At 40.3% G+C, this 24,045-nt stretch overlaps 1 protein-coding gene across 1 annotated transcript in view; it reads right to left on the reverse strand.

The window, feature by feature from the left end:
- Nucleotides 1-4,986: 4,986 nt before the first annotated feature.
- The window catches only part of LOC307034953 (cell adhesion molecule DSCAM-like), a 137,021-nt gene continuing 117,962 nt past the window's right edge, over nt 4,987-24,045 (reverse strand). Inside the window, exons 19-28 of the mRNA XM_079673875.1 lie at nt 23,066-23,254; nt 21,637-21,927; nt 19,188-19,364; nt 18,186-18,216; nt 17,824-17,939; nt 17,492-17,554; nt 16,968-17,117; nt 14,214-14,414; nt 13,071-13,373; nt 4,987-6,287 (exon numbers count right to left, since the gene is read on the reverse strand). Coding sequence (XP_079530001.1) covers nt 5,749-6,287; nt 13,071-13,373; nt 14,214-14,414; nt 16,968-17,117; nt 17,492-17,554; nt 17,824-17,939; nt 18,186-18,216; nt 19,188-19,364; nt 21,637-21,927; nt 23,066-23,254 — 2,060 coding nt within the window. The 3' untranslated portion in view covers nt 4,987-5,748. The remainder of the gene's footprint in view (nt 6,288-13,070; nt 13,374-14,213; nt 14,415-16,967; nt 17,118-17,491; nt 17,555-17,823; nt 17,940-18,185; nt 18,217-19,187; nt 19,365-21,636; nt 21,928-23,065; nt 23,255-24,045) is intronic.

Genomic DNA, 24,045 nt, shown 5'->3' on the forward strand with positions numbered 1-24,045 from the left:
CGGTAGACTTGGTGATGTTCTGGGATTATTAAATTGGCCAACTGTCACCCTTAAAATGTAGTTTTATTGACTTATTTTAAGAGTGCAGATCTGCTGTAAGCTAGCTAGCTAACGAAGCTAACCTAGTCATTTCAAATACACTGACAAAACCTTACAATTATGAAACAGACTAACTCTTCCAACAGTGACCATTTTATAATCCTAAAACATCAACAAGTGCATAACTTGTTAGTGTCCCCTGGTTTTGGTTATGTTTTGAGCTTCTTGCCGCGTTATGTATTTGCAATGTTTTGTTTATGCAACACTTTTAGTAAAAGATTTGCTTGTTTCATCAAGTTGGTCAAGATGCATATTTGTATTTTAATTATTCTGAAGTTGCAGCGCATTTCTCCTATGTAAATGTTTTGGGCTGTTGTAGCGTGTTTGCTACAACAGTTTGTCATTATATCCTCCTTCCTGAGAAAAATGACACTGGGTGAATATTGTTTTTGAAAGCACGTACAATATCTCTATCAAAGTATTTGGTCAAATATATCACAATATTGGATTGTCTCCATTTCGCCCCTAACGTCAGATTCTGCAGGACATGCATTATCCTTAATCCATGGGGCAAAAAGCTGACATGGTTTCAGTTTACCCTATCTGACAAAAATAATCTCATGGGAAATACTTTTGGACAGAAAACAACCTGAAGTCCTTCACTGAGGACAAGGACAGAAGGGATCGATGGGGAAATGTGAGACAGGAGGTTTTGCGATGGAGGTCAAAACAATGAGAAGGGAAATAATGATTAGAGGAGTGTTGTGTGAACACAGGGGGAAAGTCTTTCCGTTTCATGCTTTCTAAATTATTCCCCCGTTTCCTGCCAACTCTTCAGGCACCTCATTATGAAACCCAGCAGGGAGGTCTATTCCTAACCTGCTTCTGCACACGTCATGCTAAAAAAAAAACTTCCCAGAGGAAGGGAACGAGGTATATGGAAAGAAAGTAGCTCTGCTAGTTCACAAGGTGGTAACGACACAGTATATTCACATCAAACCATTTGAAGGGAACATAAAAAAACTGCAGGTGTGTGGAGAAAAGATTAAGTGTGTCTGTAAAACGCTTAAAGAGGCCCTATTATGGTTGTTGGGGTTTTGCCGTTCCTGTAGTGTGTTATTTAGGTGTTTGTGCATGTACAGGACATTGCCGTAATTTATTTAAGTTAAAAAATGTTTCTAATATAAAACTAATTTCACTTTAAAATACATAATTTAGACGGTCAGACTTTGGAAATAAAATATCAAGAATAAATGAATAGATTCTCAAAGTAATATGGAAGACGATGAGGGCCACTACTTTTTTTGTGCATCTGACCAAAGCGATTTTTGAAATTAAAGTAAGAATTCTGAGAAAAAAGTCGGAATTCTGAGAAAAAAGTCAAAATTTTAAGAAAAAAAAAAAATCGTACGTTTTCTGACTTTTTTGTAAGAATTCTGACTTTAATTTCATAACAAAAAAAAGCTTGGCCCTAATTCCTCTTCTGTAAACTATAATTTGTAATCCAGACAAACATACTCATTTTCATGGGGGTTGAAGAGCAAGCCACTCTAAATAAAATTAAAATAACATTAAATTAAATGAAGACGGAGTTCCTGCCGTAAGATATTTTATGTCAGTTTTATAATGTGAAAGGGAAATAAAAACAACCTTAACATTATTTTAAATGTGTTGCATGATAGGTGGTGTGTATAAAAGGTTGCTTAAGTTCATCTGACTTTGCTTCGGGAGAAGGAAAAGGTCAGGGTCTATTCTGCACATTTATAAGATGTAAAACCTCCTCTTCCCATTTTTCTTATCTCAGAGTTCCCCTCTCTCTCTCCGGCTGCAGAGCGCGGAGGGAGGTGTGATAATGGCCTGCAGCCAGGATGCGAGTCACACACACACACACACACACACACACACACACACACACACACACACACACACACACACACACACACACACACACACACACACACACACACACACACACACACACACACACACACACACACACACACACACACACACACACACACACACACACACACACACACACACACACACAGTCATAAAGTCTTTTAGTGTGTGGGCGAGCCATCTATCACCATTACAATACATCACACCAGTAAAAGCAGCAGAGGATTATTGCTGCATTGAATTTCGTTTTTCTGCCTAGCAACAGACAATTCCATATCATTGATTTCCCTCACGATTAATAAGGTGTGTGTGTTTTTCAGTCCATATTTTACTCTGTTCATGCCATCTTTTAGGCTTTTTAAAGCATAACACATGTCACAGTAGAGGCACAAAATACAACCAAATGAGCAGTGTATGTCCTCTTTGAAGTATCAAAAGTATAAGTATGCAGAATGGCGGGCATTTTAACTTTTTAGTTTGTCAGTGGTAATAATAGTGAATAGTAGTAGTGTACTGCATCTTACCATGCACGCATATCACATGTTTTATTAAAAAGTATCTATGGGTGTTATAAATGTAGTGGAGTAAAAAGTACAATAATTGCCTCTGAAATGTGTAGAAGTATAAAGTAGCATAAAATGGAAACTTAAGTCAAATTTGGACAAAACAATACTCAAGTATCCTACTAAGTGTACTTTGTTACCTTCCACCACTGAAGCTCTCCTGCTGTCTCATCCATATTCTGGGGCTCTGTAGGGATCAGAATGAGTGTAAACCTGATCCAGGGTCCCGTGTCAGCGCTGCCATGAATAATTCACCGTGTTCAGGGCGGTGTGCTCCTTCAGAACACACACACACACACACACACACACACACACACACACACACACACACACACACACACACACACACACACACACACACACACACACACACACACACACACACACACACACACACACACACACACACACACACACACACACACACACACACACACACACACACACACACACACACACACACACACACACACACACAGAGTGGGCGCGACCGCTGGGCTGCCCTTGATGTCTCTTTCTGGGTTGTCACACATATTCTTGGTGCTGAACCATCTAACCTTCCCACTGCTCCAAACCCCTCAAACTCACCTACTGAAAGCAGAACATGCACTCAAATCAGTGACTGCACAGCGCCATCTGTTGCTCAAAACCAGCCGCATCAATGTGAACGTGTTTCAGTGACTTGTTTTAGAGGGTTGGAGTTCATTTTGTGCCACGGCAAGGTTGTTTTTACACCTTCCTATGCCTATGCCTTCTGTTCTCCATGTGATCTTGGATTACTGCAGAAAATAATCTCTGAGGCAAACAAACATTTGTGATACTTACACATTTTGTTCAGCAGAATAATCTCCACGCATTAACACCACTTTAAGATTTGTAAGTAAAAAGCTAATAAAGGAACTTGACTTTGCGTCACCACTGCTAAGCTAAAGACGGCTAATGTTGGACCTGATGATGTTTAGTCGTCTCATCTAGACACTTGTTAGCAACCGCCAGTATTTACTGAGGTATTTTATGCTGTAGAACAAAACGTTAAAATCTCTTCAGCTTGTCTTAACCACAGAACTTATTTCAGGATAACAACCAGAAACATGTTCGGAAAACCATTGACCTCCAGACCAGGGGACAGGAAGTGGTCAAATGCTAATTCATTTTGGGGTTTATTTTATGTTAACAGTGACGTACTTGGAGGTAAGAAAGAACTACAGCATACATTTCTTGTCTCGACCTATGGCTAACATCGGGCGTGCTGTAGATGCTCCTAAAAAATGTTATCGAGTTTCATTAATTAAATCAAGTCAAATAATACAGTACTTCCTTGTTTCCTTCACTTGTATTGCGAACTAGTTATGTCTGTTTCTACAAAAGGAGCTTTCTCTTTAATCGATGTTTCTTCACTACTTCATCGAGCTGTGGGAGGTCAGGTTTTAATTGTATTGGATCACCAGTCACCCTTTAAGCGGTCTGACCCTTTGACCCCTATCCTTTCAAACATGTTTTTACAGGTCAAATATTGTGTTCACATTACCTTAGTTAAGATATTCTCAGAAGTAGTATCTTTGTTACAAGTAAAAGACCTGCACTCCAAATTCTAACTTAATCCTCAAAATGAATCATAGCAACCAAACAAGAGGTCACGACAACAGCTTGAATGCAGTTAAAAATAAATGAAGGTTGATATTCTTTTTTCTAAGTCGGTTTCTGGCACTGAAACGTTTTCCCAGCTTAACTAAATTGAACAACCGTATTAAATATTACTTACATGGCCTAGTTAAATACTTGATTCTGATTGATCAATTTGGAAATTCCAAGGTCTGCTAAATTCCAAGGTCTGCTATGTTTCGCTACCAGACCGTTGCTAAGGAGAACAGAACGTTGCTAAGGAGGAATCTCTGATTAATGGACATCTGCAGACATATCAATCTGCAGGAAGAAGTCCGGTCGGTCTAACGTCTGTTGTGGATAACAAACATTAGTTTTTATCCATCAGGAAACACCATGGAATATTTTTTGAATACTTATTTTTATATTTTTAGAGAGCACGAAACTTTGGATTCATGGTGTCTAAATCACTCAATCGATCGGTCATTTTAAGTTACGTTGATTCTGATTGATCAATTTGGACATTCCAAGGTCTGCTATGTTTCGCTAGAAGACCGTTGCTAAGGAGAACAGAACGTTGCTAAGGAGGAATCTCTGATTAATGGACCTCTGCTTAACTAAATTGAACAATCTTATTAAATATGACAGTGCGTTAAACCATTAAGAATACAAATATTTGGAACCATTGAATTACATTACATCAAAATTGGGTTCGTAACCAAAGTTGATTTGATATAAAACACATGCCGGGTTTCTGCATGATTCCTTGTAATTAAAGGTAAATATTGGGCGGTCGTATTTAAATCCTGACAACAAGAATCAATGAGTTTTCTGAAGTGGAGAAAAAAGGTTTGTGTTGAATACGAATAAGAGTCAGATGTGTGCAAACATGACTAAGGACTTTATTAACCAAATCATTTCCCCCGTAATATCCACAAATAAAAGTGATCTCTTTATATATATTCACATTGTATAATTTCATAGTGTGACAAAAAAATTCTCTTTTTTTTTCATTTTTTTTTTGGATTTCCAGCCATTCCTATTAATTGTCATTTGTTCAGTCGCCATGCAGTCGTCGGAAAGGTTGAAAAACATTACGCTTGGTCAGCACTGGCGCTCGTCTCCTCTGTCGGCTCCTCGTGGTGCTAAAAACCGCCAAATCACAGATTCCATCACACTGCGACAATAAAATAAAAAATAAATTAAGAAAGCAACGATCTCTTGCAGAGTCCTCCTCCTCCCTCTCCCTTCTTCTTGTTTTTTTAAAAGATATTTTATTTTTGTTAATATAATAATAATGACTATAATTGTCCTTGATATAAATTCATAGGTAATTTTTTCTCTTTCTCAAATTTTAAATAAATCATTTTGGCAATTCTCACATGTTGTCACTTTAGAATAAAACAATACTCGAGTAGAAAATAAAAGCTGTGAGAGAAAACTGATCAGGAGAGGAGCGAAGGAGCGAGAAATGAAAAGCAACAGAGAAGAGCGAGAGAGGAAGGAAAGAAAAGAGTGAAAGAAAGAAAAGCATCCACTTCAGACGCATGTCGGAAACGGCTCTATGTACAACATGTGCTGTAGCGGTAAACTGTCTCCCTGTGTCTCTGTCTCCGTGTGCAGCAGTCCGTGTGGCCCAGTGTTATACCAGAGTGTAGGACTTGGCGTAGGGGTTGTTGCTCTGTTTCAGGTGTCCTCTGGAGTCCAGCAGGGACTCCTGGGAGGTGCTGAGCTTGGCAGCCTGTGCTTGGGCCAGGTCCCCCGAGGAGGGAGCGTCCGCCCGGACCTCCCCCCGCGCCTCCCCCCTCTCCCGGGCATCCCTGTGGGGGAGGGTGGAGGCGGTTCCTGGCTGCCACTGCTGCACCTCCCTGGGTGACGGCACTTCCATGGGGGTGGGCTCCATGGGCGGGGGCCTCTTCAGGGTGCGGCTCCTCTGAGGCTCCAGGCAGGTCTGGCCCATGGCTCCTCCTCCCACTCCTCTCGTCTCCCCCGATGCACCACTTCCTCCTCCTCCCCCTCCTCCTCCTCCTCCTCCCCCTCCTCCTCCTCCTCCTGCTCCTCCTCCTCCTGCTCCTATGCTGCTACCGCTGCTGCAGCTGACGCCTCCACCTCGAGGCGGCACGCCCCGGTTCAACAGGAAGTCCATACGGAGGTAAGGAGGCAGGTGGACCAGCTCTCCTGCTGCAGGACACAAAACAGGAGACAAAAGTGTTAAAGGGGCGCTATCCTGATTTTTGGGGTTATCCCTTTCCTGTGGTGTTCTAGAGGTTTGTCGATGGTCTGTAAAGGCTAACATCCCTGTGTCCCCCCCCAGCCTGAAGCGCCTCCATTGGATTCCTTTGTTTACTTCCAGAACATAGTGACATCACTATATAACAGTTGCGATTCTACTGGCTAGCGCTTCAACACATTGTAAGTGATAGGCTAAGGGGCGGGACATCTATAAGTGGTTGACCAATCACAAGAGAGCTAACCAATCAGAGCAGACTGAGCTCTGGTTTCAGACAGAGGGGGAACAGATGGGGAAGCAGCAAAGGCAGTATGAGAAAAAGAAAGAGCTTTGTGCACATTAAAGCATGGAAACTGTGGAGGCACAAAAGTCTTTCAGCGAAAATGAACAGACCTCTGAATAATCTAAAATATGAAATGTCCTATTTGCACAATTTAGCAAAAAAAGAAAAAACAAAGAGGCCTTGATACATTATTTAAAAAGCTTTGAAATAGGATTTTAAGACATATCCAATCAAGTGTGACTGCAAACAAAATATTGCCACTACAGTCTGCTGCTGTGTGATAATGGGGTCAGTTTGGACCCCTGATGATTTTCACCACTCGCCTCCACACACTCCCCGCTGTGTAAGTACGTGCTCCTAACAGCTCAGAGTTTCTCCACACACTCCATTTATATTCCAGGGTTTAAATTAGTGGCATATATGGTTGAAAATCCATCTTTACCTCACACTCACACTGTAACATTTGCTCACCTCTGGGCTTTATGAGATTATGATTCACTTAACTGTTATCTGAATGTAATACCAATATCAATATTCCACCAAGTGTGAATCTATTTGACTTAATAGGAAACGTGCAGAACATAATGTAATAGGGATCTGAATATCACAGCATTCACACATTCATTTTCTGGGAATGATACAATGATTAAGTTAGTACGTTTTCTGACGGTGAAGAAGCAGAATGATGTCTATAAATCCTAAAAAGACATCTTGCACGAATTGTTATCAAATCCTTTTTTCTGCAGCTCGTTTGAGGGGAACAGCAGGAGATGAAGACATGGAGTCTTATCAGGAAACCTGTAGGTCAGATTGAATATCCTAACTAGGTGATAAAGCTCGATTATAGGCGGTCTCATCAATCTTTAAGTCATTATCTGAATTGTTAGATCAGAGGTAGTTAAAACTAGACGCTTTGATTCTGTTCAGTGACTTTATGGTTTCTACTGCTATTGGATCTATTTCACTGATGGGAAATGCTGGTGTTAAAGACTCTCTTAAAGTGTAATTATAACTAATCCTAAAGTAATGAAATGTTTTGATGATGACAAATCCCATTGGAGGGGTTTTACAACATCACTCAGACACAGTTCTCTGCTGAGTTGATAGTATTTGAGTTATATCATTATTTATAACATGGCCTAGTTAAATCCTTGATTCTGATTGATCAATTTGGAAATTCCAAGATCTGCTATTTTTCGCTGGCAGACCGTTGCTAAGGCTGGCTGGAAAAGCTTCATAAGGCTTCATCTCGCATTCACTACTGTAGATGCTTCTAAAAAATGTTATCGAGTTTCATTAATTAAATCCAGTTAAATAATACAGTACTTCCTTGTTTCCTTCACTTGTATTGCGAACTTTAATTGTATTGGATCACCACAGTCACCCTTTCAGCGGTCTGACCCTTTGACCCCTTTCCTGTTAAACAGGTTTTTACAGGTCAAATATTGTGTTTACATTACCTTAGTTAAGATATTCTCAGAAGTAGTATCTTTGTTACAAGGAAAAGACCTGCACTCCAAATTCTAACTTAATCCTCAAAATGAATCGTAGCAACCAAACAAGAGGTCACGACAACAGATTGAATGCAGTTAAAAATAAATGACGGTTGATATTCTTTTTTCTAAGTCGGTTTCTGGCACTGAAACATTTTCCCTGCTTAACTAAATTGAACAATCGTATTAAATATTAATTACATGACCTAGTTAAATACTTGATTCTGATTGATCAATTTTGAAATTTCAAGTTCTGCTATTTTTCGCTAGCAGACCGTTGCTAAGGAGAACAGAACGTTGCTAAGGAGGAATATCTGATTAATGGACATCTGCAGTCATATCAATCCGCAGGAAGAAGTCCGGTCAATTTAACCTCCGCTGTGGATAACAAACATTAGTTTTTATCCCTCAGGAAACACCATGGAATATTTTTTGAATAATTATTTTTATATTTTTAGAGAGCACTAAACTTTGGATTCATGGTGGCTAAATCAATCAATCAATCAATCCGTCATTTTAAGTTACGTTGCTGTCGCCGCGGTTCCAGCTGTTGGCGGGAAGCAATATGATACCATTTTTAAATCAATAAAATATCTAAAAACCAATATTGACAAGTGAAGTCGCTGGTTTATTTAGTATTCAGCTGTTTGATATTATTACTGCAAATGGAACACCGACAGGGTGAGTTCTTCTCCTGCACACTAGATCAACAAGTGTTTACAGGCCAACATGCTATCATTTAAAAATCCATTTTCAGCAGGTGTTCTCTCATCCACAGGTGCCAAAGCTTTCAAATGCAGTCGACGCATGCACAAATGTAAATACATACTTTATGAACGTGCACACTCTGAGCGTTAATGGCAGCCCTGACGTGCAACATGTGACCTTGGAGAATGGATTTCTGGGATCAGGAGGAGAATGAATAATTCACTGTGTTTTATAATAAGCCCTATTAGTGCCAGCGAAGATGATGATGAATGGCTCAGGGTGTTAATTGAATACAAATATAGATTTAAGTGTTTCTGTAGGAGCTCATTAGAAATGTAGTTTGGAAATTCATCAGCCAGTAAATTGCAGATTGCACAGTTAATGGGACAGACAGTATGTGTAACAGGAATGCAACATTTCGCCAAGCCATTAATCTGTTTAAGTGTCCGTTGCATCTTCAGCTGTAGTGATGTTTGATTGTTTGTTTTCATATTTATATACTGTGTGCTTTATTAGTAATCAAACATTCTCCTGATGTTTGAATCTATCTGACAAGCTAACTATAGCTCTGTAATAACCAGCACAAGTTGAAGAGCTGACATACAAGCTGTAATGGGATCCAATAGATTTGTTTCTATTAAGACCCGAAGAGGAATTAATAAATAAACGGTTACTCTCATAGCAGGTTTGTCAGGTGAGGCTGGTCACATGAAACGAGAAGACAGGGACGGTGATAATCGAGAAGCTGCCGGTGACCTCTCTGATGGAGGTGAGGTTGTCAGGTGTAACTGAGACAGAGACGGGGTTGAAGCCGGGTCATGAACCTCCAGCAAGTTAAACTTCCATACACTGTGTTACAGATATGTAGGCTGTGCTCTGTAGTTTAATGGACTACAAGCCGGTGGAAGAACAATCTAGTTATCATTTTTATTAAGACACTTAGTCACTTTTACATTTTAAGACACATTATTTTTGTGTATTGTGTGTGAACTGTATGTTGTGCTTTTTTCCTTTTATCCATTTCACTGTAATCTTTTTAAAATGTATGATTATGTAATATGAAAAGTATCAAAAAGTTGATAACCGCACGTTTTCCCTTTTATTATTGTATTTAGTTTTCAGATATCGTTTTAATATCAATTGTAATATGTCTGTTAAAAATAATAAAATGAATGCTGGCTGATTAAGCTGTTTCTTTTGTTGATGTACGAACAACAGTAGTTATTATTTAATTTAATTATTAATTGGCCAGGTCCTTATTAGGAAATATGTTGTGGATATATAATCCATGATTTTGAAATAAGGTGTAATAATGGCGTACTTTTTAATTTATTTGTGTCATTTAGAGTTAAAATGGAGGAAATAGTTAACAAGAAATTAACCGCCAATCTTTTAATATGCAAATTCGTACCATGACGATGAATATTGGTAAAAGCAGCTACTTATAGTACAAAGGCTTATTATGTTTTAAGCCCTTTGAGATCCTGTGATTAAATGAGAACTTGTAAATCCGGCAGTCCCTTATTGTAACTGGGTATACTTAAAAATTATCAGAGTTGCTGCAGGCCTCTTAGAAAAACACATTCCCATAATTTTACACTTCATTGACTGTGGAGTCTGTGGAGTCAGCTGAACACGTTTCACAGAGCTAAGAAAGCTTAAACTGCTGGCTGTGTGCGAGCAGCCGGACGGCTTAAAAAAACACATCAACAATGTTTTTGATAAATACTTTCACTGTCAGGAAGCTGGACACAGGTCTGCACTTGAAGTTTATATAATATTTTCTAATTTCAATTTTGAGAGACACCAATTTGGTCATAGATAGCTAGATATAATTAATAGAAATAGCTAAAATCGCTATCTAGCTTTTTAGATAGGTAGCTAATGAAAGCAAGCTAACTAGATAGATATATAGAGAATGTTATCTAGGTAGCTTGTTTATTAGAAACCTTACGTTAGCTAGTTAGTTTGATAGATAGCTTATGTTTGCTAGCCAGCTTGTTAGTTAGATAGCTAACATTCGCTAGTTAGCTAGATAGCTAACATTCGCTAGTTAGCTAACATTCACTAGTTTCATAGCTAAAAAGCATGGTCACAGGTTAATTGAATTCGGTCTCTAGGTCAACTAATTTGAATAAATGTCAACACCGTGGACCTTGTCTACCCTACTGGCAGTGAGAGTCAATATAAAACTGTTGAAATGAGCTACAGTAGGGAATCTGACCTTGTTGTTTACAATGCTGCTAATGCTAAACCGGAAAAACTGACACTTATTCGATTGAAGAAGGGATTGGGAAAAGGTGCGAGGCTACATAAGGTGAATAAGAGTGCCTTTTTTTTTGCCACACATTTCTACTCGACAAGCAAGCAGGAAACTGTAGAAGCACAGCTTGATTCTTCTGCCTATAACATTTCCCCCCCCAAAAGTAACTGATAGCAGAGTCTAGCACTCAGCAACACCACCCCAGCCTAACAGTGTGTCATTACACTGAACTCCACTGTGGCGGTTAAGTGTTTTTTTGTACCGAGTGACAATAGCTGCAGATAAGATTGACAGATAGCCTTCAGTTGCCCTCTCTCCTGTGTGAACTGGTGACAAGTGTCTGCTGCTCTGTGCACAAACATAATGAGGCCTGAAACTTAAGGAGAAGATCTGATGGGCTCATCTGCTCTAACAGAGAGACCGGCAAGGTGTTAGCTTAACACCAAGGTTTAAAAATGTAATCCGTCGGTAATACTAGTTACATGTAAAAGACATCAGTAACCTGTATGGGATTTTTGTATCCTGCATACGTAATCCTGTTACACGCAAACACACGGACCTATTTTTCTGGTCCAACAACTCTAGTAGCCCTAGACACTAAAACATGAAAGCAGACAGGTTGATGGATGAGCTGTGTTCACGTGTGTGTCTGTTTGGACGTCTGAGCTCCAGTGTGTGGTCTGCAGCTCTGCCAGAACTCGTAATTGATCTGCAGCGCTGCCCCGAGGAGCAGAGGGTCACGTAAGGTAAGAACACCGCCGGAGAGGAGGACGCAGGACACACTACAGATGTGTGTGAGAGACTTTGGAGACAAAGCCTTTAAAGTAGTTTGAAAGTACCATCATTTACCAGCAAGTTTCTCCTTGCAGTGAAAGGCATTCTTGGGGGCGAGTGGATGTTTAATTGTTTGCTTGCTGTCATTTTATGTTTCACTTCGAATAGCCTTGTGATGAAATGTGCTTTATGAATAAGCTTTATTTGCCTTACCGAGTGACAGCCAAAGGAGGCTTTAAAAAAAGGTGAAACCCTTATAATAAGTATTGTGAATTGTGTAATTGTTTGAAGCCTCTATACTTTAACTAACAGCAGTCTAAAGACTAATAAGAGCCCAGGTTTTTAAAGATGATTAAGGTTGAATTAAAGTAGACTTTTCCCATCAATAATGTTGTTTCTTAAGGTTTAATTGATGGGTTGGTGTAAACAGGGTGAAGAACTATATGAGTATGAAAAGTGCTCTTTAAATAACGTTTGATGTCATCCAAAACTCTGCAGCTCGGTTGTTAAGTAGAACTAAGAGGACAGAACACATTACTCCAGTTCTAGCCGCTCAGTATTGGCTTCCTGTTTACTTTAAGATTGATTTTAAGGTTCTCCTCCTGACATATAAGGCCCTTAATAGGCAAGGTCCAAGTTATATTATGAACTCCCTTGTAAACTACAAAGCCATTTTGTAGTTTGTTTTAATGGTGAACTGGAAATGTTTATGTGAAGCACCTTGAAATGGGGCAAAGCCTGCGAGCTAGTTCAGGCAGTCAACTCCAGCACCAATCAGACATTAACATGACGCACCTCGTCCCTCTTACAACCAACCAAACACATTCTCCTAAACATGTCGCTCTATTTAAGCTGCCAGGTCTTCCTGCCTCTGCCTCGCTATGCTGCTGCTGCCACTGCTGTGTTCACTTGCTATTGCTACGTTCATGTTCCTGCTGCTGTGTTTCATGTTGCTGCTGCTCGCCTGCCCCGCCACCACCCCAGCTTCCACCTGTAGGCTCGGGGGATAGTCATCTAATCATCACTCAATGTTCTTTGTAAATCTGTGGAGTGATGAGGCCCGAGCCTAGACGCCAAACTCAAACTATATGCTGCTTCTAATACACATATTAAGAAACACGTGAGTTGTCTGACTGAACTGCACTTATTGTATGAAAGGTGCTACACAAACAAAGATTATTATTATTATTATAATTGAGGTAAACCTCCTCACCAGGTCTGTGGGCCTTGGGCACGGCCATGGTCATGACCCGACTGACGTCCTGAGGTTTGGGCGGCGAGGCGGTGAAGCGGCAGATGCCGGACTCGGACGGCGTGCTGGAGGCCACGCTGTCGGTGTAGTCGTTGGTCCCTGCTGTCATCTGCTCGGAGGAAGTGTCCGAGATGAAGCACTCGGTGATGGTGAACTTGGCGTGGCGGAGCTGCTCCTCCATCTTGGCGTGCTCGTAGGCTCTGGCAAGCTCCTCGTAGGTGGAGGACGCGCTCTCTGTGGAAACCATGCTGCTCCTCGCACGATCTGAGGAACACACACGGGACAGTACAGCTTAGAAAGAAAACATCTAAACTGATCCTTTTACAACAAACATTATATGCTCAATCGATCAATCACAGTTTATCTATACAGCCCAAATTTGATATTTGTCTCAGGGGGATTTACAGTTTGAAAATAATATGAATACGACACCTTCTGTCCTTAAACCCACATATCGGACAAGGAAAAATGTCCAACAAAACCCCACAGTTAAAGGTAGGGCAGGTAAGAATGGAGAAACCAGCTCGAGTGCGTTAGAATTTGAAAGTACGCAGCCCCTTACAGAGCCCCTCCTCCAACACACACGAACGCGCACGTGACCAATGAGGGCACGAGATAAGTTTGTGCACAGATGGAAGGCTGACAGGCAGGTAGGCCATCCAGTTATTTTAGCCGGGCCGGCTCAGATGATTGGTCGTGCTTTTTACAGCGCTACGGCTTCCACAGATGAAGTTTTTGTATGTATTTAATGTCAAAGCATTTAACATATTCATTGCTATCGGGATGTTAAGAGCATTCCATGGAATATAACAAAGTGTTTCTGAAGGGAATTACCTACCCCACCTTCAATGGGGAAAAATGTTAGAAACCTAGGAGGGATCCCTCTTCCAGGATGGACAATACATGTTGTGTGTAAATTAAAAAGACAATACATTTACAACATAGATAGTCCAAATGCTAGAAAAAAATCATTATGTGTGAATATATAAGGTGAAGATGAAAATGGATCCAGGTGGATGTCAACAATCCTCTGGGTGCTCTTTTTAGTTTGTTAGTCACATTGTAATCCTGCTACCAATCCTCAATGGTTAGGAATGTAATTACCTGTGTCCTGTGAGGGGCTGACGCTGTAGCTGTCGCTCTCCTTGTCCACGGACCCGGTGGCTCGGGGCGTCGGCAGCCTCCAGTCGGTGGTCAGCGTGTGGGAGGAGCTGGTGGGGTGCGGCCGGTTCAGCGTCCACTGGCTGGCGTATCGGCTCCGCGTCGCGGCAGGACCGGCTTTGGCAGTGCGTCTGGCAGTGGGGTCTGCAGAGGAGGGAACAGAGAGCATCATTAGGGACAGAGATAGTGACAGATACTCCATGTTTAAATATTATGATTATGAAGTACGACAATTACTTTTACACTTTTATAGGACTATCATTTGGAAAAAAGGTCCATTCGGATTAGTTTGACTGATAATGCAGTGTGGATATGATTCACATGACTGGGGGAATCTCAAATGTTTGCATTAATTATTATTTTTATTTGAATTCAGAATGTATTAAAAGATCATGGTATTTGGAATTGGAAACATGGAAACATGGAATTTATTTAGCAAAGATCTGTAATAAACTTTGACCAACTGGCCACTAACCAGACTTTCCTGTATCTCAACAATACGATTGTAGGATGGGCGACCTCTGCAACACCATAATACTTAATTCTGAAAGGTATTTTTTTTATTTTATCTGATTATTTGACAGGGACAGTGCAGATTAATAGACATTTCTGTTATTGTGCCAGTTAGAAAATAGCTATTGTTCATCTGTTGTCCCTGGACAGATGTCGTCACCCTAAAAACTAATTATATTTTTGAATAACAAGTTTATACAATCAGTAAAAACATGTAATATCACAATACAGGAAATGATAATAACTAAAAAACATAAATATGTCATAGCAACCGGTTAAAGCGGTACAGACAGAAAGAGGACTGCAATATTTGTTAGAGAAATTAATCCTTAAAGAAATATTTCGCTTCTTGTAATTTCAATATTGTAGTAGTCTGTTTTGCGATTTTAAATAAATCCTTTGAACTACTCGTTTAATCAGGGTCTCCAGCTTCTGATCTGTGAATACATTTGTTTTAGTGCTTGAATGAAACAGTAAATCCTTATTCTGTTCATACATCAGTGTTGACAGAGAGTGTAGCTGCTGTGCTGTGCTGTGGTGCAGATTTACAGTTCATCCCTTCACTGAACAGGACCATCCCTCAGCTCCCTGCGGTGACATTACCGTCCATCTTAAGGTCTCACTGTCTCCATATAGACATATAAATAGTGTCATATTCAGCCTGACCCAGACAGGCGGCTGCTCTATGCAGCTACGGGCCAAATAGATCCAGACCCTTTAGAAAAGGCTGGGACTGGATCTGTGCAGAGAAGAATGGTGCTGGTAACTGTAGGAGGTCACTTAGTAATCCTATCAGCAGGATGGAGGGAGGAAGTGATGGCCATCAGCAGTCAGCACACTGGGTTCATACCCCACTGGCCAGGCTATACAAAACAATCACTATATTGTGTTGTAATGCATGTGTCTGTGATATTGTTCTGTGCATTGTATATGTGTTTGTATAATGTGTGTGTGTGTCTCAGAAGGATGGCATCGTATTGGAAAAAGGACATTTTTTAAATACAAAAACGCTGCAAATACATAGCGTTGCAAGCAGCTCAAAACACAACGGAAAACAGAGGACACTTCAAAGTGAAGCACACAGCTGGGACTGGTGGCTTGTTGACACTCGGGCCACTTGTCACTGTTGTTAGAAACTTACCTAAAATGTAAGTTTTATCAGAATATTTTAACAATTTGACCACATGATTCCTTACGATGTTAGGTTAGCTAACCCTGAACGTCGCCAGGCGCACCGGTCCCAGCTTTATGCATCACTTTCTTAGTGTCCCCTGGTTTCCGTTTCTTGCAGCGCCTTTAGTCAACGTTGCAGATGTTTCGTCAAGTTGGTGAAGATGGTTTTTTTCATTTGCATGTGTTTTGGCACATTTGTGTTTTTATATTTACATCGTTTTCTGAATCTGCAACATTCTTCTCCTAATGTAAGTGTTAGGACGTTTGCACCTGTCAGCCAACGTACTGATGACCTGATATGTTTGCTTACTGTTGGTGGTGGCTGTTAAAAAACAGAGCTTGGCATGTCAATAAAAAAGGCTCCTTTTCGGCTGATTGTTGAAGGGGTTTGCAAATTTACTTTGAAAGTAATGTTTAACATTCAGTAAGCAAAAGATTGTCTCAGCCAATATGTAGGGGGAAATCTACTTTCTGCACTGTCTGCACAAAATAATTTCATTGCACTACTAATCTGTTTGTGTGTGTGTATCTGTGTGCGTGTGCGTGTGCGTGTGCGTGTGTGTGTGTGTGTGTGTGTGTGTGTGTGTGTGTGTGTGTGTGTGTGTGTGTGTGTGTGTGTGTGTGTGTGTGTGCGCTCTCAGGTCCAGCTGGCCAGGTGGAGCAGGGCAGTCAGGTGAGGACGTGTCAAGAAGAGGCAGAGAGGTTGCTACTCTTCATCTGTTCTGCTTCAGTGCAGCTCGAGCAGCAGAAGTCCAGAGGCGTTTCTGCAGAGCGGCTGCTGTGTCTCCAGAAATCTCTCTTGATACACTAAGTTACGGCTTGTTAGAAAAACTCTCTATCTCTCATGTAGCTCAGATAAATGTGCAATAAAATGCCACGGGTGCTGAGAAACTTTTCTTAATCAAACCAAAAGACCACAAACATTTCCAACATTATGTTAGTAGCACAACAGTGGTATTGGTGTTAGTAGTAAAGTAATAAATGTTGGGCACTGACGGTGGTGGGACTCACTGGTTCCAGGCCTGGCGTCGGACACGTCCACCAGCGGCCCGGTGGCCTGGGACAGAGACTGGTAGTGGACCGTGTGCGTCACCGTGGACGACTTCTGCTTGTTCGTCTCCCCGAAGTCATTGTCTGTCAACAGCACAGTGGACCTGTCATCTGAGACACACAGAGAAGACGTTAGGAGAAGGAACAACAGGAAGTAAAGCAGAAAACTCAAAACGTCAACACCATAACCTAACCGTGAACTTTCTAACTCAGCACTATCCTACTCACATACTTCACTGTATTCAATATGCATTACAACTCATATAATAATTAAACCCTGCACCTTCGGTTTGGTTGAATACTCAATTCTGTATGGTCAATTTACGAACATTCTGTGGTCTGCTATTTTTCACTAGCAGACCGTTGCTATGGAGGATGCTCTGATCAATGTGCAGTCATATCAATCTGCAGAAAGACCTCAACTAATTTGATCGTTTGCTGACAAATATATTCGTTTTTATGTATCAGAAAACACTGTGAAATACCTTTTATACATTTATTTTTATATTTGTGGGGAGCAGGAAACTTTGGCTGGATGTCAGAGAAATCTACAGAAGATGACAAACAGGAAGTAAAAGTTTAAAGGAACAGCAGGAGAAGACAGACAGGAAGTAAACACTAAAGGGAACATGGTATGGGCTCTGGCAGTGTTTAAAGACTGATTCATGGAAACTACTGTAACATTAGTTACTCTTTGAACTTTCTGGTTTTGTCGTGCTTGTACTATACTATGTGCAATAACAATAAAGTGTAATCTAATTGAATCATAAGCATTCATAATATGCTACCCGATGCACATTATTTGTCAGGCTTTTACCGATTGTCTCCATGGTGTCCCGCTCCTCGATGAGTAGCTGGGCTCGGGGAATGTCGATGTGCATCCGTAACGTCTGCTGCTGCTTGTTCACCGTGTCTGGAGTGCGAGTGTTCTTGCTGAGGAGATTAATGAGAACATTTCATTACTTTTCAGCTGTGTTATTCTGCATTGTGTCGCAGAAATGCTAATTCAATTCCATTTAAGTTGATAAGTAGCTGTGAGAAGGCAAGAGGGACAGCGTATCCCGAGTGCTGGATATTAGATATTTACAGATAGGTACTGTAACTCCAGGCTACATTGTGATTTATGTTCAACCCCTTAAAGAAAAACAGCGGGCATACATTAAAATTAAGTATACGTACCTCATCAGCATTTCTGCCAGGCTCTTGGCATCTGTGAAGTCAGCAAAGAGTTAGTGAATACCATAATAGTACTGTCCTTGTTGATAAGCTACAGCGGTGGAGATAATGTGCAATCACAATTCAGCTTAGAAAAAGGCAACAAAGGCATGTTGAAGAGAAAATGAACAGGGCGGAGTTTGACCTGAACACAAAACTGCTGAAGTCTCTGGAATACTGAAGAAAAGTTTAGCCTCTCTTTTGGTTTGACCAGTGGCAAGCCGTGACTTTTATACCTTTTATGCCCTCTGACGCACCCTTTCCCTCGAAAAAAAAGTTATTATGTCACAGCTTATACTTCAGCGGAATATCAAAACAACGGCCCGGGGTGCAAAACGCATCAATGAAAGCGACCCTCTACCACACACAACAACACCTGTAAATAACCCAATTTGTGTTCTTTGAAATTGAAAAGGATATTGCATTGTGTTTGTTACTTTCGTTGCAGTTGTATGTCTTAAGTGTAATTTGGCATGCTTTTATTTTGAAGGCGAGTTTACCCTGTTGACAGGAAGTTGTTGTTGTTGTTGCTATGGAAACAAGAACAGTTTCACAGCGGGCGGAACTTGTCATAAAGTCCGCGATAATAAAACCCACCCATTTAGAGGGAAGATATGATTGGTCAAGCATACTGTCATTTGACATTACTCTCTCGTTCAGTTGCTATAGCGGGCCCGCTGTGAATTTACAACAGGACCCCAATCAGCTCCTATCTGCCTGGCAGAGACCAGCTTCTTTCATTTAACCCTTCACATTCAAAGGATTTATTTCTTTTTAAATGTTATTTTAAATACAATTAAATCAAGTTATTTTGGTAAAACTAATGAAAAATATAACTAACAAAATATTTTAAAAATACATATTATTATTCTGGCTGTAATGCAGCACCTGTTTTCTTTTTGTTACTCAAAGTGAATTCTTCAGTTTTCTCATACAATATAATATGTACTTTGATCTTGGACCCACCTCTGAGCCTCTTGAGCCTCTGCTCCCTCCGCCTCCTCTTCAGCACCATGAGCATGATGAAGACGAGCACGGCCACCACCAGGACAGACGTGATGGTGACCACCATCTTCAGACCACCGCTGCCCGACATGTTGTCTGAGATGGGGTCTCCTGTTTTCAGCAGGGGGGGGATGGTACCTGGGAAATATATATAATCAGACATTCATGAGGAGAATCCAACAGCATCTTCATCATCTGGAGTTTATTCTTCTTTTTGTCTACTTGGAAGATATGGAGTGACATAGTCTTTTTTGTCAGTGCAACATTTGTTCAGATTTACTGCTTTGCTTATTTTATGCAACACCAAATACTATTATGCGTGCATCACCATAAACACTGTTAAAACAAATGTAAGTCAAGCAGATTTAAAGGGAGAAACATCCTTAATGCAATCACTTATTAATATTGATTTTCCACACGCATGATTTTAATGTGCAGAATGAGGAAACCCCTCAGGCTGTATTTCTTCTAGTTGATGGACACAATTAAAGAAGCAGTTGTTGCTGCAGTAAACATATTAAAAAAGTATATCAGTTATTTGATTTGCCACTAACTGAAGTGTTAGTAGGCATTTACAGTATGCATGCATTTTAAACAGGGCTGCACCACACGCTGTGTTAATGGTAGGAAGGGCAAATACACTCCATACAGTACAGAAGGATAATGTTATTACTGAAGTTCAATTTTGAGGTCCTTGTTTTTTTACTTTCTATTTCTATTGTATGCTACTCTATACATCTACTCCACTGCATTTTAGCAGACTATATTGTACTTTTTACTTCACTACATTAACCTGACAGCTTTTTACAGATTCAGATTATTAGCTCAATTTATAAATCAACAATAAACATATTATTATAAATTCAGATATCCAGCAGCAGTTTATAAAGTGAATAGCATTGTGCACACTGTGATGTCATAATCGAGTCATTTCATATATATACTGTATATATGAAATTGATATGTGCGTTTAGGCATAACACGTACTTTGACTTTAGGTACTTTAGTCATGAAGACCATTAAATACAAACGTTACATAACTATGGTTTAGAATAAAACTCTATTATATGTAAAAGTCTTGGATTCAAAATGTTACTTCAGTAGCCGTACAGAAGAATGCTTTCCCCTCCGTAATTTCACATCGCAATGTTTTCTTTATCCTAAGATATTATAGAAAAGACTGTGGCTAATCAAAGCATGGGCACCGGGTTTAGAGACTGCTTATAGTCTGCTGGGATAAGCTATGAGCATCCACACACACACACACACACACACACACACACACACACACACACACACACACACACACACACACACACACACACACACACACACACACACACACACACACACACACACACACACACACACACACACACACACACACACACACACACACACACACACACACACACACACACACACACACACACACACACACACACACACACACACACACACACACACACACACACACACAGCTTACTCGTCACAGCAAAACCCTTCAAAGGAAATGAAAGAATAGTGTGGAGTGTACCACAGAGCCTTCATAACCTCCTCTCCTTACAGCTTAGACACTCCCTTTGTGTGTGTCTGACACAATCTGCAGACACATACAGCCGCACACTGGCCGTGGAGAATCTGAAGACTGTCCCTGTTTTCTTACTCAGCTTATCGGCACAATACCTGTCAATCTGCTCAAAGGCTGACAAAACTCTCCAAACAACAAATCGTTTCAAAGCCCACACTGAAGGCAGAGAGGCACTTCATGTTGAACAGTTGCATACATGGTGCTGTTCGAGTCATAACAAATAATGCGAAATAAGAGCGTAAATTAAGAGACTCTTTTCCTTGTTTTTTACACTTTTGTCTTTTGTCATATATATTCCTGTTATTTTTGGATTTTTGATTTGATGTGATTTATTTCGAACGTGTAAAACAATAAAAAAAATTATAATAATGAAATGAAACATGAGAATTCTGATACTGAACAAACTTAAGCAGTATCAAATTGATAAACAAAAACATTATATTATTGACTTACAAATATATATATATATAAACAAATGACCTGCCTAATTACACATCTGAAAAGGGGTGGGAAGAAGTTTACACTTAATTTAATCCCACCCCTTCTCCCAAAAACAAAATTATTAACATATATTTTTTTTTTCTTTTAACAAAATGTACGTCCGAATGTATGACTACATTCAATATACATTTACAATTATAAATAGATGATATCATTATCGTTATGATTTAACTAACTAGAAAGATACTTTTATTTTACATTCTGAAATGACCCTGAGTTTTACCCCCCTGAGTTGCTACTTAAACTTCTCCTCCACTCTGATGCAGTGATCCTGGTAATCAGTGCAGCTCTGTGACAATCTGTTTAATCCAAACTCACTTCCATCAGCGTTGAGAGTAGCGAAGGTGATCCTCTTTTCCGCTGAGCCGGCGCTGTTGGTGACCTTCATCTGCAGCTCGTACCAGGTGGCCTCCTGCAGGTCGTACAGGACGTAGCTCTTGGTGAGCGAGGTGCGCTGCGCCGTGGTCCAGGTGGCCAGGTCCACGGCGCGGTACTCCAGGATGAAGGAGGTGATCGGACAGCCGCCGTTGTTCCAGCCCACCAGATTGAGCCGGGCCCGGGTGGAGTTAATGCTGGTGAAGAGTTCATGATCTTTGGCAAACTGCGGCTCTGAGGGGGAGATAGAGACAGTGTTGTAGTGAGCTTTTATTCGATATAAAAGTGCTCTGTTAGATTGGTGCAGTAATGACTCATGAAACCCTGAAATTACTCAGTATTTACCACTTCCTGTTCCTTGGTCTTGAAGTCAATTGAGTGCCACAGTGACGCGTCCTAAAACCCGGATATAAGCTGCGCATGGGTTCCTTTGACAAAAAAGCAATGCATTTCTCCATAGGATCATAAATCTATCGAAAAGATTTATGATTAGAAAATTATAAAAGTAGACGTGGAGATTATCCGACTGAACAAAACCTAATCTGTCTCTTAAATGTGTGTCGACCACAGACCTTATTTCGAGCTATTTTCCAAAATCCTATGGAGAAATTGCATTGCTTTTTTGTCGAAGGAACCCATGCGCAGCTTACTTCCGGGTTTTAGGATGCGTCACTGTGGCACTCTATGGCTTTTTGAATGTGTTTTTGTTTACCCTGAAATAAGGTCTGAGGTTAACACAAGCTGAAGACATTTTAACGTTTTGTTCTACGACGTAAAATACGTCAGTAAATACCCCACAGGTGGATTTAAAAATGACGGTTGCTAACAAGTGTCACGCCCAATATAACCCTCTATGGGTCACACTGATGTCTGTCTCCAGGACCATTTTTTTTGTAGCTGTGAAAACTCCACATTTCTACTAACCTCCTGGATTAAGTGGATTTGAAACGTTCCACCACCGACATGAGGAACAAGCCACTTGTAAAACTTGTAGAAGATGATTATCTTTTCACATTTTAAAATCAAACTTTTGCTAAATGTCTCAGTGGACCACAATAAAGCTGTTTATGGCCATAAAGAGAGTCACAAATAAATGAAGAGTAGCAAGAAGGAATGTGTGTTGCAGAGGGAAATAACATTTTCCCTCCTGAAATGTGCCACTATTTATTGGGTTTTAAAAGTCTTTGAGTTATGAGTTTTTAGGATCAATAAAAACTGTCAATACATTTCTTTGCCTGAGAAAAGAAAATATTCCCTCACCGAATTTTATCTGTAATGTGAGAAAATCGCAATATATGTTTGTATGACTCCCATGAATGAATGGTTTTAGATGTAATCACAGCTCTGCATTGAGACAAATTCATCTCCCTACCTTTCCCATGGGTCTTTGCTTCAATGATTTCGCTGATGTGCCCCGGCCCCACTGCATTCTGGGCCGTCAGGGTGAATTTATACCAGGTGCCACACTTCAGGTTCTCCAGGCGGTACGAGCGCTCGCTGGGGCTGATGGGAAAACTGCCCCACTGCTCGCTGTTGTCCTCTGAGTACTGCAGGATGTAGCCTGGGACAGAACATTTGATTGTCATTATACAGGAAAGCATACTTATAAAGAAAAACGATGTCTTGGGCACGTAGGTGTAGTCCGGGTTGTATCATTATTTTTCTACTTGTCTGTGCCTGTTAGTTTTTATCTTAGCTTTATGTCTGGTGTGTGCTTAGGTGTTTGTTTAAATCTGATTTTAATTGTGCTGTAATTTAGCTTCAATTGTGCTTATGTGTTTGATTTTGTTTTGGTGTGGTTTCCATTAGATTTTGTCTTTGTTTACCTCAAATAATTGAATGAAAGTAGGATGTTATCTTTTAAAGGGGGCTATATCATGCTAAATACAAATACTTTTATAACACACTACAGGAAAGGGCAAAACCCCCAAAAGCACCATTGGGCTTCTTAAATGCCATCAACCTGCAGTTCAAAATAACCTTTATAGTTCAATCTGGCACATTTACGAGACAGACTCAAGGCTCATGTTTATTAATATGCATTGTCCCTTCTTATATAAACAAATGTAAATAATTGCACAAGTCTATTATTGCCTCTGCAGATACTTCTTTATGAATGCATGTATCAGTTTTTTTAAAATCATTTTTCAATGTGAGACATTTCGTTTAAATTAAAGTGAGACTAAAAACAAGAATACAAATCTGTAGCCACTGTGAAACTGTAATTCAGCAGGATATAAAAGTGTTGGCTGTAAAATGGAGAGATAACTTTGCTATTCTTAGATCCTGTGGGAGTCACCAAGGAACATGTATTATTGCCTTAATATATCAGTGTGTTTCATGTCTCTAAAA

The sequence above is a fragment of the Notothenia rossii genome (genome assembly GCF_949606895.1).
Source record: "Notothenia rossii genome assembly, chromosome: 4".
NCBI lineage: Eukaryota > Metazoa > Chordata > Actinopteri > Perciformes > Nototheniidae > Notothenia > Notothenia rossii.